General features: G+C 45.1%; 1 protein-coding gene across 4 annotated transcripts in view; it reads left to right on the forward strand.

Annotated features, from left to right (window-relative positions):
- Nucleotides 1-2,236: 2,236 nt before the first annotated feature.
- JARID2 (jumonji and AT-rich interaction domain containing 2) overlaps nucleotides 2,237-12,973 on the forward strand; it is a 317,392-nt gene continuing 306,655 nt past the window's right edge. For 2 of the 4 annotated variants that reach the window (XM_064280939.1, XM_064280945.1), the window contains exons 1-2: nucleotides 2,247-2,983; nucleotides 5,861-5,951. Coding sequence is in view for 2 of the 4 variants with exons in the window: in XM_023555804.2 (XP_023411572.1) it covers nucleotides 2,939-2,983 (45 nt within the window). In the remaining 2 variants the exon portion in view is untranslated. Of the gene's footprint in view, nucleotides 2,984-5,860; nucleotides 5,952-12,973 lie in introns of all 4 variants that reach the window. The other 2 variants (XM_023555804.2, XM_010596209.3) reach the window with 2 other exon arrangements.

A 12,973-nucleotide genomic window follows, 5' to 3' on the forward strand; every position in this document is an offset into this window, starting at 1 on the left:
GAAGTGGTGATCCTCAGTATACAGGTCATAATGATCAGAAAGTCTTTTGAAAACACCTCCTTATAACCTTATAACTATCACTTGGGTGGCCAATACTGAACTGTGAAATTGGGTCTGTTCTATTGGGTCATTCCCAGTAAATGGCACCTGCAAAGAAATTTTGCAATATTAAGGCATGGAAGGTATTTTCTGATTATGAAATGAACATAAGACAAGATTAGTTTATTTTAGAAAGCACTCAGATATTTTTAAAAACAGATAAGGTCATAATAAAAAGGAATTTTAAGAAGCCTTTAATATCCAACTTATGTTTACAGGATGCTTCCAAAGACCTTCCTGGTACTTAGCTAGGTAGATATTATTATATAATCCTCACCGCAAGATTTGAGTCTCACTGATTTGCAGATGAGAAAACTGACAAGTTCAGAGGCCAGGGGTACCTTTCCGGAAGTGGCCAACGGGTGATTTGAATCCAGCCATTTTACCCTCAGTTTCTGAGATCTTTCTAGACATCAGGACGATCTCTTCAAAACTAGCGCAAATAAAATCTAACGAATGTATTACCCGAGTATTTGTACTTTTGAAGTAAACAGACCCTAATGAATGGGAAGAAGGATAAAATTTACAGGAATGAGTTATGAGGGAAGGCGTATCTCACTTTTCATTTATTCTGAAGGTGATTTAAAACGTTACTTCTCCAAAACCACAGTTGTAACAAGAAAATTAACGATTCAGAATGGCTATGTGAGACTTGACAAAGTTGTTAGTAAGGTGAAGGCTCAAAGACATACACCGGGGCCTGTTACTTCACTTATTTCAGCGATTAAGTAAGGGGGCTGCGGCGGGAAGGGGGCAGAGGGGGTACACGCAGGTAAAAAGCCAGCTCTCCCGGCTAACTCAGTTGATATTCCTGGCACTCGGTGTTCCAGATGCTTCCTTACATTTTGCATCTCTGGGTGGCTCAGTCTCCGTGTTTCACTTATTTTTACCTCAATGTTTCAGTCTCGCTCATGGACATATCCGACACAAATATGCCCGTAAAAGCAACAATCCCATTCAATCACTTTAAAGACGGCTCTTTTTTATATAGTAGTCAGCCGCCAGGCTTTCACTTTTGGCCACCACGGAAGCCCTTCTCGCTCGTCCGGTGGCGACACGTTCGCGAATGCCGGGCCGCGTGCCGAGCCGGGAGGTGACCTCGACACACGGTGATCCCGGCCACCCGGGATTGCCCACCCCCGCGCGTGGGGGCGTGTGCGGCTTCGGGGCGTCGACAGGAGGGTGGCGCGGGAAGAGGTGACCTCAGGCTACCCTGAAGGCAGACCGGAGTGGGCTCTGTGCGAATACGCGAGGCGGTGTCCTGAGGTGACACCGGCTGCATGGCACAAGCAGCAGGCGCCGCCGATCAACTAGTTCGCACCGAGGATTCCTCTTGGTGCCTGGCCCAGTCTGACTTAGGACGGGCTCCAACCTCTCAATGACACCGCCCCCCGTGCCGCCACGCTCCAAGGCCTTCCCGGGGGAAGCCTCCCGCCCCTCCCCGCGGCTCCGGGCGGCGCGCGCGCGCGATTCCTCGATTCCACAGGCGGTTCGAGCCTCGGGTGGGGGCGGGGCGCGCGGAGAGGGGGCTGGCAGCCTCCGGGGGAGGTGGGACCCGGGGGGGGCGGGGGCGAGCCGGCAAGGGGAGTTCCTCGCTCGCGGACCACACGCTCTGCGGGCCAATCCGGAGCCAGCCTCTAGCAGTGTCGCACGCGGGACACGTCCAAGCGTTTGTAGGCAGAGATGGTAGGGGGAGGGGACGGAGAGAAGGGAGAGGAATTGAGTGACAGGCTTGCGGGGCAGGCTGGGAATTGTAGTTCCCAGCTCCCGTGGCCATAGCCATTTTGTAGTCGGGGGACTACAACTTCCAGAAGATCAAGGGGATCATTCTAAGGTGCCCCGGGAATAGGCGGCTCTCCCCGGGGCCGGGCGTCCTGGGGCACTCATACCCAGCAGCCCGGCTGCAGGTAGAAGCGAAGGCAGTGGCGAGGTCTAGCGTCTGGCGGCTGGGGGGGTGAGCGGCAAGCTAGGGAAAAGGGGTGAGGTGGAGCGACCGAGCGTGCCATGCATTGAGCTAGGGAGCTTCTCTCAATTCCACTCCAAGGCTCGGCGTGGGAGAGGTGCCGGGGGGCTTGCCTGGGCAGATTTTGTCGAGGCCTCTCGGTTGTCTAGTCGACGGGGCTGCGGGGGTCCTCTGGATTGGGCCAGGGACGATCGCCGCCGGGGTAGGCGGGCGCCTGGTGGCTCAGCTGTGGGAGTTTTCGGCTAGCGTCCGACGGGGAATTACCCGAGGAGCCCTAACTTGTATAAAAGCAGAGTCCATTTAAAGTTGGGCTGGATAGCCTCTCTCTCATTGGTTAGGGGGCTTGGAAAAAAGAGACTCGGCGAGCCCTCGCTGTGGTGCTGCCGCCGCCGCCGCCGCCGCTGGAGTTGACTCTTCTGCTCGCACTGCTGCTGCAGCACAAACGTGACTTCCAACATTTTTTATTTATCTTTCCCTTTTCTTTTCCAAGATGTAACTACAGATCAGATGCTAAAGACCTTCACGTTTCGCTGATGTAGTTTTTGGAGGAAAAAAGGGGGGAGTCAAGGGCGTCGGTTTTTTTTTTGTGTGTTTCGGGGGAAATTTTCCATTATGAGTGTTTTACTAAAGTGAATTTTTTTTTTGTTTGCTTCGTTCATCTTTGGCTTTTTTTGTTTTTTGTTTTTTTTTCCTTCCCAATTTCGGATTTATTTCAAGGCGAATCTGGCTTTGGGGGAAGAGGAAGAAAAGTCGGATTACAAGATCAACCACCACCAACAACAATAAAAACCACCAGGATATTTTTTTGCAAATTTCTGACGGCTTTAAATTCATGAAGCAATTGTCCTCTTTTGCAATCAGCATTTGGATCTCAGAATGAGCAAGGAAAGACCCAAGAGGAATATCATTCAGAAGAAATACGTAAGTGCTCTTAACAACACATCCTTTGACTTGCAGTTTTAAGCAATGGCTGTGAATGTCAAGTTTATAGATAATTCTGCAGCTGAAGGGTTTTAAATACAGCGTCCGATAAGGCTGTTTCTTCTCTGAAAGAGGGCTTTTCAGGGAAAGTCGTGTCTGCCTAGTTTGGTTGAAAAAACAGATTGGTATAGAGATACCTCAAGTGAATAAATTGACCTCGAATGACACAACCATAATCTAGTTTTAGATGAAAGGCAAGGGATTTTTGGTGGTGCTTGGGGGGTGGGGGAGGGCTGCGGTAATGTAACTAAACTGCATTCTCGGTCGAATTTGGCCTTATATTGCACTTTGTGTGCAGATGAGCCTCTGTTATTATTATTAATGTTATTTGGAAAATCGTGTAACACTAGTGTGTTGGAAGCTTTGTAAGTTGCAGTCGAGAGTCCGATTATGGCGATCTTGTTCCTCGTACTGGCACATCAGATTTAATGTATGGGGTCGTTTTGGCTTATCTGGTTCGCAGCGTAAACCAGTTGGGAATCATTACAGCGAATACGTTTGTTGGGATTGACTTTAATAATGGGGCTGGTTTTGTTTAAAAATTCACGGTTTCCAGTTTTAGAGGGAAAAAGACACTGGCTGTTAAGTATGTGTGTAAATGCATATGGGACTACAAATAATTTCTCCCAGTTGACTGGGCTTCTGAAGTTGGCTGGATATTCAGAGACTGAAATGGTTTGGAAGAGTTAAATTTGTTTTGTGCACAGTACGGCTACATTTTGATTGGCATGGGGAGTGTTTTTGTTTTGTGTGTAGTGGCCTTTTTTTTTTTTTTTTAAAGTTTAGGGGGAGGGAGGAGAGAGGGGGACAGAGGGATTAACCAAATATGCGCTCGACTGATCAGTGATTGCTGCACGCTTTAAATGAAAGAACCCATTTTTTAAAAAGACCGAATGAACCTATATTAGGGATAATGCAACCTTATAAGAAAGTTTTATTTAACTCGAGTCGACAAATGGGTGTTCCTATTTTCCCTTTTTCGTAAGTGTTGGTGTAGTGGGAGATGACCTTTGGGGCACTGGTTTTGTAAGAAATATATTTAATGGAAAAGCTGAATGAATACCTCTTCTAGAGGGCTGGCCCTAATGGAGACACTTAAACTGCAACTCTGAAAGAAATACCAGGTGAAATAATCAAGTCCAACTTAAAATGCTGTTCCATAAAAAATTTACGAATTAAAATACATCCGCATTGCAGAGGGCTGGCTAGAATGCAAGGGACTAGTTTAAACTCGGGCAGGATAAACTGCATGGAGACAGCCTTGCCTTTGAGCGTGGAAGCCTTCCCAGGGCACGTTCGTTGCGGATGCAGCCACAAAGCAAATTGGGCAGAACTTGGACAAGAACCACTCCCCACCCACCCCACCCCGCCCCGGGTCTCTTTAAGTTGCAGAGCAGCGTGGAGTGGATTTTTTTTGTTGCCTGTCCGCGAGCGGTGCGGCCGCCGGAGTGTTCAGTCCGGGTGGCAGCCACCCCGTCAGTGGCGGCAGCCGCAGGAGGCAGAGCACGAGTTAACGCTCCGGGAGCGGAGCCCGTGTTCCCGACGTGCTCCAGCCGATCAGGAGGGAGGGGAAGGAGGGCGCGCGGGGGTCGATGCTGGCCGGGCCGGGGCTGACGGCCGCGCGGCCTGTAGGGGGCAGTCTCCGGGCTCCCGGCGGCAGCGCGAGGCAGGCGCCAGGCGCCCCGGGCCGGCTCGCGGGTGGGTGGGGTGCGGCGGGCGCCGGCCGCCTGGCGGAGCGCGGCCTGCACGGCTCGGGGAGGGGCGGGGGGCGGGGGGCGGGGGCGGGGGCGGGGGCGTGCCGGGGAGGGGGCCGCGCCGCGCACAGCTGCCGCCGGTACCCCCTGCCGCGCGCACGGCCCAGCCTGACGGAGGCCCGGCCGGCTCTCCCAGCCCTACCCGCCGCCTCCAAGGCAGCCTTGAGAGCAACAGGTTAAGCTGGCGAGACGTCAGTGCGCCCCCTCCTTCTCTCCCCCGGCTCTTCCCCGCCTCCCGCCGGCGCCCCCTCCCTCCGCGCCCCGCGTCTCCCGGTTCCCCTACGCTCCCGGCCGCGTTCTGTTGTCATTGTGACGTCACAAAGGGACGGGCCGGGGTGGAACCTTCCCCCCCCCCTCCTCCTCCTCCTCCTCCTTCTCCGTGACGTCAAAAGTCGGGCGGGAGGTTCCAGGCGCGTCGGGGCCGCAAGGGGAGGAGGGATCAGAGCGGAGGCGGGGGCTGCGGAGGAGCTGGGCGGCGGCGGGCTGCGACCGCGACTGTGACTGCCGCGTGGGAGGAGGAAGAGGATGCGCTGTGCCTCTGCCTTCCGCCCCGAAACGGTGTGCTTCCCTCCAGGTGAGCGTTGGGAGCCTTTCGTCCCAAAACCAGTGGCCCCAGACCTTCTCAGATGACATTTAGGAGGTGGGGAGCAGAGAGGAAACGCCTCCTTTCTGCAGAAACGTTTTGGCTTTCTCTGTTCCAGGTCTCCTGGTGGTGTTGCATTAATACTGTGGGAGTTGTGTTTCCTCACCAACGGTTTTCAAAGGAAGGACGTGAACTTCATTTGGGGAAAGCTTTGCTTTGTTGGGGGACAGATTCGGCCACCTTGTCATTGAGTCGGGTTTGGGGTGTCCTTGCAGGATGTGGCAGGGGATGCCTTTCAGGGTGACAGCACAGTAGGCTACCTGTCAGCTGTTGCACTTTTTCGGAAGCCTCTGGAGGGGGGCGCTCCTTCTTTGCTGGGCCAGATCTATGTCTAGTGAGGCTGGACTTGAGGGAAGAGTTGTCATCGATAATTCTATTTGAAAGATCTCTGGGCTCTAAGTCTCGGTTTTCTTGTCCTAGCTGTTGTTCAGAACGTATCACCTAGTGAGAGAGGCTAACATTACCTGCCTTTGCCACCTCATCAAGTCGTTGAGAAGATCAGTGAGATGACGTGAGTGAAAGATATGAAACAGTCTTCTGTCTATATAAGGTGGTATTATTTACCTGAGCTGGGGGAAGGCATCACATTTTCTGCAGTTGGTCTCAGACGCCTTAGATGCCAGCGGATTTACTGTTTAGCAGAGCAGAGTTTGGGGTTTGAAACTGTAGACCCATAAGCTTTGGGAGAAACGATCGTTATATTTCATATTAAACGACATCCTTGAGAAACTCGTAAATTGCAGTGTAATCCTGTCTTAATTGTGCTGGGCACAAGTCCCGCTACAATACCTTAAATAATTGAAAACATTTGCATTCCAGAGTCCCAGTCTACTTGGACAGTGAGAACAGTTGCATGTTTTGCTCTGGGGGCACTTTCTGCCATTTCCATAACTCCATTCGTGGTTTATTCTTAGGGAGAATGTCAGCCAGGATATCCAGGCTTCAAAATCATTTGATATTTGATGCTTTTATAGCAGGTACGAGATGGAAACCAAATCAAAACAAAACAAAGCCAAAACATCTCTTCCACAAGACGTGGTTCATGCAGTTAATACGAGAACAAATTACCAGTTTGATTTCTAGGACAGCTCAAGTAGAACTTGTACCACTATGATGGAAGTTTTAAAGATCTAATTTTGTGATTTAAAAGGCAGTATGATTAAAAAACTGGAACAAGTTGCATTATAAGATTCAAAAGCAGGATTTACTATAATCGTAATTACATAAAATTGTAAAGAAGAAAAGTGAAAAGAGCTACACCAAAATAGAGTAGTTGAATTTATGAACCAGTCTCCTCCCCTCCTCCCATTTAACTCTCCAATCTGGTTTTTACAGTTCTAGGGGGACACATCTTACGAGTTACTTAATTGCTTTCTCTTTTTCTCGGCTTTTGAGTCTGTTCACATGGCTTTCTTTGTGCTTACCTTTCTCTTCGTTATATAAATATAGGGCAGAGGCTATATAACAGCTATTGCTATGAAGAATACAGAAAGAACACTATCAAGTGAAGAGGACAAAGTGCATCACTAAAAGGAAAAATAAATCGAAAATAGTCCAACCTTGATTATTCCTACCTGTCTTTACTATAGGCTAATATGTGACTTTTGTGTCCCTATAGCCCTTGGCCCAAAAAGCCAAATAGAATTATTTGGTACTTAGTACAATGGTTGTTTCTCCTCTCATAGTAGGTTAAACCAATCCCTGTTGCTGGGCTAAGGGCTGTTGACTCACTTCCAAGTGCCTTGGAAATAACTCCAGTGTTAATCTTAATATATACCCTGCCCCAAAGGTTATTTAAACTCTCGGAAAAGAGAAAATCATTTCCTCTTTTCAGAGAAGACATTGAAGTCATATGAAGCCGAGGACATTAAACATTTTGTAAATACCAGGCTGGGCTGTTTTTCATCTAGTGGTTTGCCCTTGAAAGTGATGGTCTGAGACCCAGACTCCTGACTTGTTTATCTGAATGGTTAAAAGCTCTGCAGTGTAAAAGCAATTTAGTCTTGGAATTTGGCTTGTATTCTAATCTTTCTCAGTCTCCTTCAGGGTATGATAAGAATTCTCCTAACCAACCCACCAGCCATGTTGACGGTTGAAAATCCGGCATGAAGCCCCAGGCCAGTGGGCCGCTCTGGGATGTGTCTCTGCCCTCCTTCGGCTCCCACCTGTAAAAGCTCTTTTGCTTGCCAAGTGTCAGCTACTTGTTCCCAAATCTGGTTATTCCAGTTGGACTTACTGTAATTACTCTTAAGTATTACATGAACCACTGAATGAGTGTGAAAGACATTTTCTATGAAACATTTAAGTTGAATATTTTGGGAAGACTTGATAAAAATGAATTTGTAAAAAATAAGGCTGTTAAAATTAGATGTGGGCCAGACATTTAAAAGGTTTGGAGGAAATCTGTAAGGATTCTGCACATGCATTGCTTTTTCCTTGATTCGCCTTTAAGAACCAAACTTCAGTTATGCTCAACTCGCTTCCCCAATAAACGAACGAACAAAGCCTAATGAGGAACACCAGAACTTACTAGAGTTGAGAAGACTCATAGAAATTACTGTACTCAGAAATAAAGACCGTGCATCAAAAAGTTTACAACTAAAAAGTATATTTATATGTTTTAAGTTAAAATAAAATGTTAAGAAATGAATCTTTTTTTTTTTTTTTAAATGGTGGCCTGCCTCATTAACTTTTTCCATGGATTAACCAATGTCTGGCCTCCATCACCTCTGATAAGAGCACTTGTACTGTGTTTAGCCTTAATCCCCAAATGTTAAACTACCCACTGGCCCAGGGCCCTCCAGTCGATTCCAACTCCATAGCGACCCTATAGGACGGAGTAGAACTGCCCCATAGAGTTTCCAAGGAGCGCCTGGCGGATTCGAACTGCCGACCCTTTGGTTAGCAGCCGTAGCACTTAACCGCTAAGCCACCTGCTTAGCCTTAATCCCCAAATATTAAATTAGACTCCCTATTAGATGCATGCCACGTAGCCTTGGTAAATGATGGATCAGTTACGAGTGGTCCTACTGAGATGAGTTAAAAAAAAGTTGTACTATTGACTGGATGGCAGGTGGGCAGAAAGATTTTACACCTCGCTCATGGAGGTGAGAAGCAGGTATCTTGTAATCCAGAAACTTAAATTATTTTGTCCTGTGAGATACTGCAGAAGGTCTGTAGCATTTAAAATCCTTAAGCCTACCTGTTAATGAAAACAATCTTGTTTTCATTTTCCAGATAACTGTTCTCATTTCTCTGACTTCCCAGAAAAGCCTCGATTCCTTTTCCAGGCCCCAGCCTTCATTTTCCTGGTTCTTTTTGTCCAGAAAAGGAGCCCTGGTGGCGCAGTGGCTAAAGTGATTGACTGCTAACTGAAAGGTCGGCAGTTCGAAACCACCAGTGGCTCCTGGGGAGGAAGATGTGGCAGTCTGCTTTGGTACAGATTTATAGCCTCAGAAACCTTATGAGGTCGCCATGAGTCACAGTTGATTCAAGGGCAGCGGGTGAGTTTTGTCCATACAGGCTTTTGCATACTTGCCTTACCATTAGACACTTTTTTGATTCCAAGAGGTGGGAACAATGTTGAAATTGGTTTCCTAATATTATGGTTTAAGCATTGCTATTTATCTACATTTTTGGGATGGGGATTTTTTTTTTTTTAATTTTTATTGTGCTTTAAGTGAAAGTTTACAAACCAAGTCAGTTTCTCATATAAAAATTTATATATACCTTCCTATGCACTCCTAGCCGCTCTCCATCTGATGAGACAGCACACTCCTTTCCTCCACTATCTTTTCCTGTCCATTCGGCCAGCTTCTGACACACTCTGCCTTGTCTTCTCCAGACATAAGCTCCCCACGTAGTCTCATGTGTCTGCTTGATCCAAGAAGCTCACTCTTCACTAGTATCAGTTTTGTCCCATACTCCAATCCAATCCCTGTTTGAAGAGTTGGCTTTGGGAACGGTTCCTGTCTTAGGCTAACAGAAGGTCTGCGGACTATGATCTCTGGGGTCCATCTAGTCTCAGTCAGACTATTAATGAATTTCTAAAAGAAGTTTTAATGAGAATTTTTATGAGAATTTGAGGTCTGCATCCCACTGCTCTCCTGCTCCCTCAGGGGTTGTCTCTCCTGTTCCCTATCAGGGCAGTCATCCCTTGTAGCTGGGCACCATCTAGTTCTTCTGGTCTCAGGCTGATGTAGTCTCCAGTTTATGTGGCCTTTTCTGTCTGTTGGGCTTATAATTACCTTGTGTCTTTGGTGCTTTTTGTTCTCCTTTGCTCCAGGTAGACTGAGACCCAGTAATGCATCTTAGATGGGCCTTGCTAGCATTTAAGATCCCAGATGCCGCTCTCCAGAGTGGGATGCGGAACGTTTTCTAAATAGATTTTATTATGCCAGTTGACTTAGAAGTCCCCTGTAACCATGGTCCCCAAACCCCCGCCCCTGCTACGCTGGCTTTGGAAGCGTTCACTTTATTCAGGAAACTTCTTTGCTTTTGGTTTAGTCCAGTTGTGCTGACCTCTTCTCTATTGTGTGTTGTCTTTGCTTTCACCCAGAATGGTTCTTATTTATTATCTAGTTAGTGAAAACCCCTCTCCCTCCTTTTCTTCCTCCCCATTCTCGTAACCACGAAAGAATATTTTCTTCTCTCAAACTATTTTTCAAATTCTTATAATAGTGGTGTTGTACAATATTTGCCTTTTGCAACTGACTTATCTCACTCAATGTAATGCCTTCCAGATTGCATGTTATGAAATGCTTCACAGGTTCATCATTGTTCTTTATCGATACCTGGTATTCCATTGTGTAAATATACCATAACTTATTTATTCATTCATCCATTGATGGTCACCTTGCTTGAACATGGGTGTGCCATATATCTGTTCGTGTAAAGGCTCTTATTTCTCTAGGATATATTCCAAGGAGTAGGATTGCTGGATTGTATGGTAGTTCTATTTCTAGCTTTTTAAGGAAGCATCAAATCGATTTCCAAAGTGGTTATACCATTTGACATTCCCACCAGCAGTGTATATGTGTTCCAGCCTCTGCACAACCTCTCCAGTATTTATTATTTTGTGTTTTTTGGATTAATGCCAACCTTGTTGGAGTGAGATGGTATCTCATTGTAGTTTTGCATTTTTCTCATGGCTGATGATCATGAGCATTTCCTCATGTAGCTGTTAGCTACCTGAATGTCTTCTTCAGTGAAGTGTCTGTTCATGTCCTTTGGCCATTTTTTAATTGGGTTATTTGTCTTTTTGTAGTTGAGTTTTTTTAGGATGTAGATTTTAGAGATACAGCCTCTGATTGGAAATGACAAAGCTAAAAACTTTCTCAGTCTGTAGGTAGTCTTTTTACTCTTTTGGTGAAGTCTTTGGAAGAGCATAGGTGTTTGATTTTTAGGAGCTCCCAGTTATCTAGTTTTTCTTCTGCGTTGTTTGTAATGTTTTGTATACTGTTTACACCATGCATTAGGACTTCTAGTGTTGTCCCTACTTTTTCTTCCATGATCTGTATTGTTTTAGATTTTATATTTAGGTCTTCGATCCACTTTGAGTTCGTTTTTGTGCATGGTGTGAGGTATGGGTCTTGTTTCATTTTTTTGCAGATGGATATCCAGTTACGCCAGGACCATTTTGTTAAAGAGACTGTCTTCCCCGTTTAACTGACTTTGGGCCTTTGTCAAATATCAGCTGCTCATATGTGGATGGATTTTCAGTTCTGTTCCATTGGTCTATGTATCTGTTGTTATACCAGTACCAGGCTGTTTGGGCTACTATGGCGGTATAATAGGTTCTAAAATCAGGTAGAGTGAGGCCTCCCACTGCGTTTTTCTTTTTCAGTAATGCTTTACTTATCTGAGGCATCTTTGCCTTCCATATGAAGTTGGTGGTTTGTTTCTGTATCTCATTAAAAAATGTCGTTGGAATTTGGATGGGAATTGCGTTGTATCTGTAGATGGCATTTGGTAGAATAGACATTTTAACAATGTTAAGTCTTCCTATCCAGGAGCAAGATATGTTTTTCCACTTACGTAGGTCTCTCTCGGTTTCTTGCAGTACCGTCTTGTAGTTTTCTTTGTATAGGTCTTTTACATCTCTGCTAAGATTTACTGCTAACTATTTTATCTTCTTGGGGGCTACTGTAAATGGTATTGATCTGGTGATTTCCTCTTCAGTGTCCTTTTTGTTGGTGTAGAGGAATCCAGTTGATTTTTGTATGTTTATCTTGTATCCTGATGCTCTGCTGAATTAGTAGTTTTCTTGAGGATTCTTTAGGGTTTTCTATGTATAAGATCATGTCATCTTCAAATAGAGATACTTTACTTCTTCCTTACCAACCTGGATGCCCTTTATTTCTTTGTCTAGCCTAATTGCTCTGGCTAGGACCCCCAGCACAATGTTGAATAAGGGTGGTAAAGGGCATCCTTGTCTGGTTCCCGATCTCAAGGGAAATGTTTTCAGACCCTCTCCATTTAGGGTGATGTTGGTTGTTGGCTTTGTATAAATGTCCTTTATTATGTTGAGGAATTTTTCTTCTATTCCTCTTTTACTGACAATTTTTTTTTTTTTTTATCATAAATGGGTGTTGAACTTGGTCAAATGCCTTTTCTGCATCGATTGATAAACTCGTTCTTTTATTTATTTATATGATGGATTACATTAATTGCTTTTCTCATGTTGAACCATCTCTGCATACCTGATGTGAATCCCACTTGGTCATGGTGAATTATTTTTTTAATATGTTGTTGAATTCTGTTGGCTAGAATTTTGTTGAGGATTTTTGCATCTAAGTTCATGAGAGATACAGGTCTGCAATTTTCTTTTGTGGTGTATTTACCTGGTTTTCATGTCAGGGATATTCTGGTTTCATACAATGAGTTTGGGAGTATTGTATCCTTTGCTCTGCTCTGAAATACCTTTAGTAGTAGTGGTGTTAACTCTTCCCTGCAAGTTTGATAGAACTCTCCAGTGAAACCATTGGGGCCAGGGCTTTTTTTTTTGTTGAGAGTTTAATTACCTTTTTAATCTCCTTTTGTTATGGGTTTATTTAGTTGTTCTACCTCTGTTTGTGTTAGTTTAGGTACATAGTGTGTTTCTAGAAATTCATCCGTTTCTTCCAGGTTTTCAAATTTGTTATAGTACAATTTTTTGTAGTAGTCTGATATGCTTCTTTTAGTTTCATTTGGGTCTGTTGTGATATCGCTCATCTCATTTCTTATTCGAGTTATATATGCTTCTCCTGTTTTTACTTTCTTTTGTCCAATGGTTTATCAATTTTTAAAATTTTTTCAAAGAACCAGCTTTTGGTCTTGTTAACTCTTTTGATTGTTTTTCTGTCCTCTATTTCATTTAGTTCTGCTCTAATTTTTATTACTTGTTTTCTTCTGGTACCTGAGGGTTTCTTTTGTTGTTCTCTTTCTGTTTAAGTTGTAGGGATAATTCTTTGATCTTGGTCCTTTCTTATTTTTGTATGTGTGTATTAAAAAAAAAAAAATTATTTTATTTTATTTTATTTATTGATATAAATT

Source organism: Loxodonta africana, chromosome 1, assembly GCF_030014295.1.
Source record: "Loxodonta africana isolate mLoxAfr1 chromosome 1, mLoxAfr1.hap2, whole genome shotgun sequence".
Taxonomy (NCBI): Eukaryota; Metazoa; Chordata; class Mammalia; order Proboscidea; family Elephantidae; genus Loxodonta; species Loxodonta africana.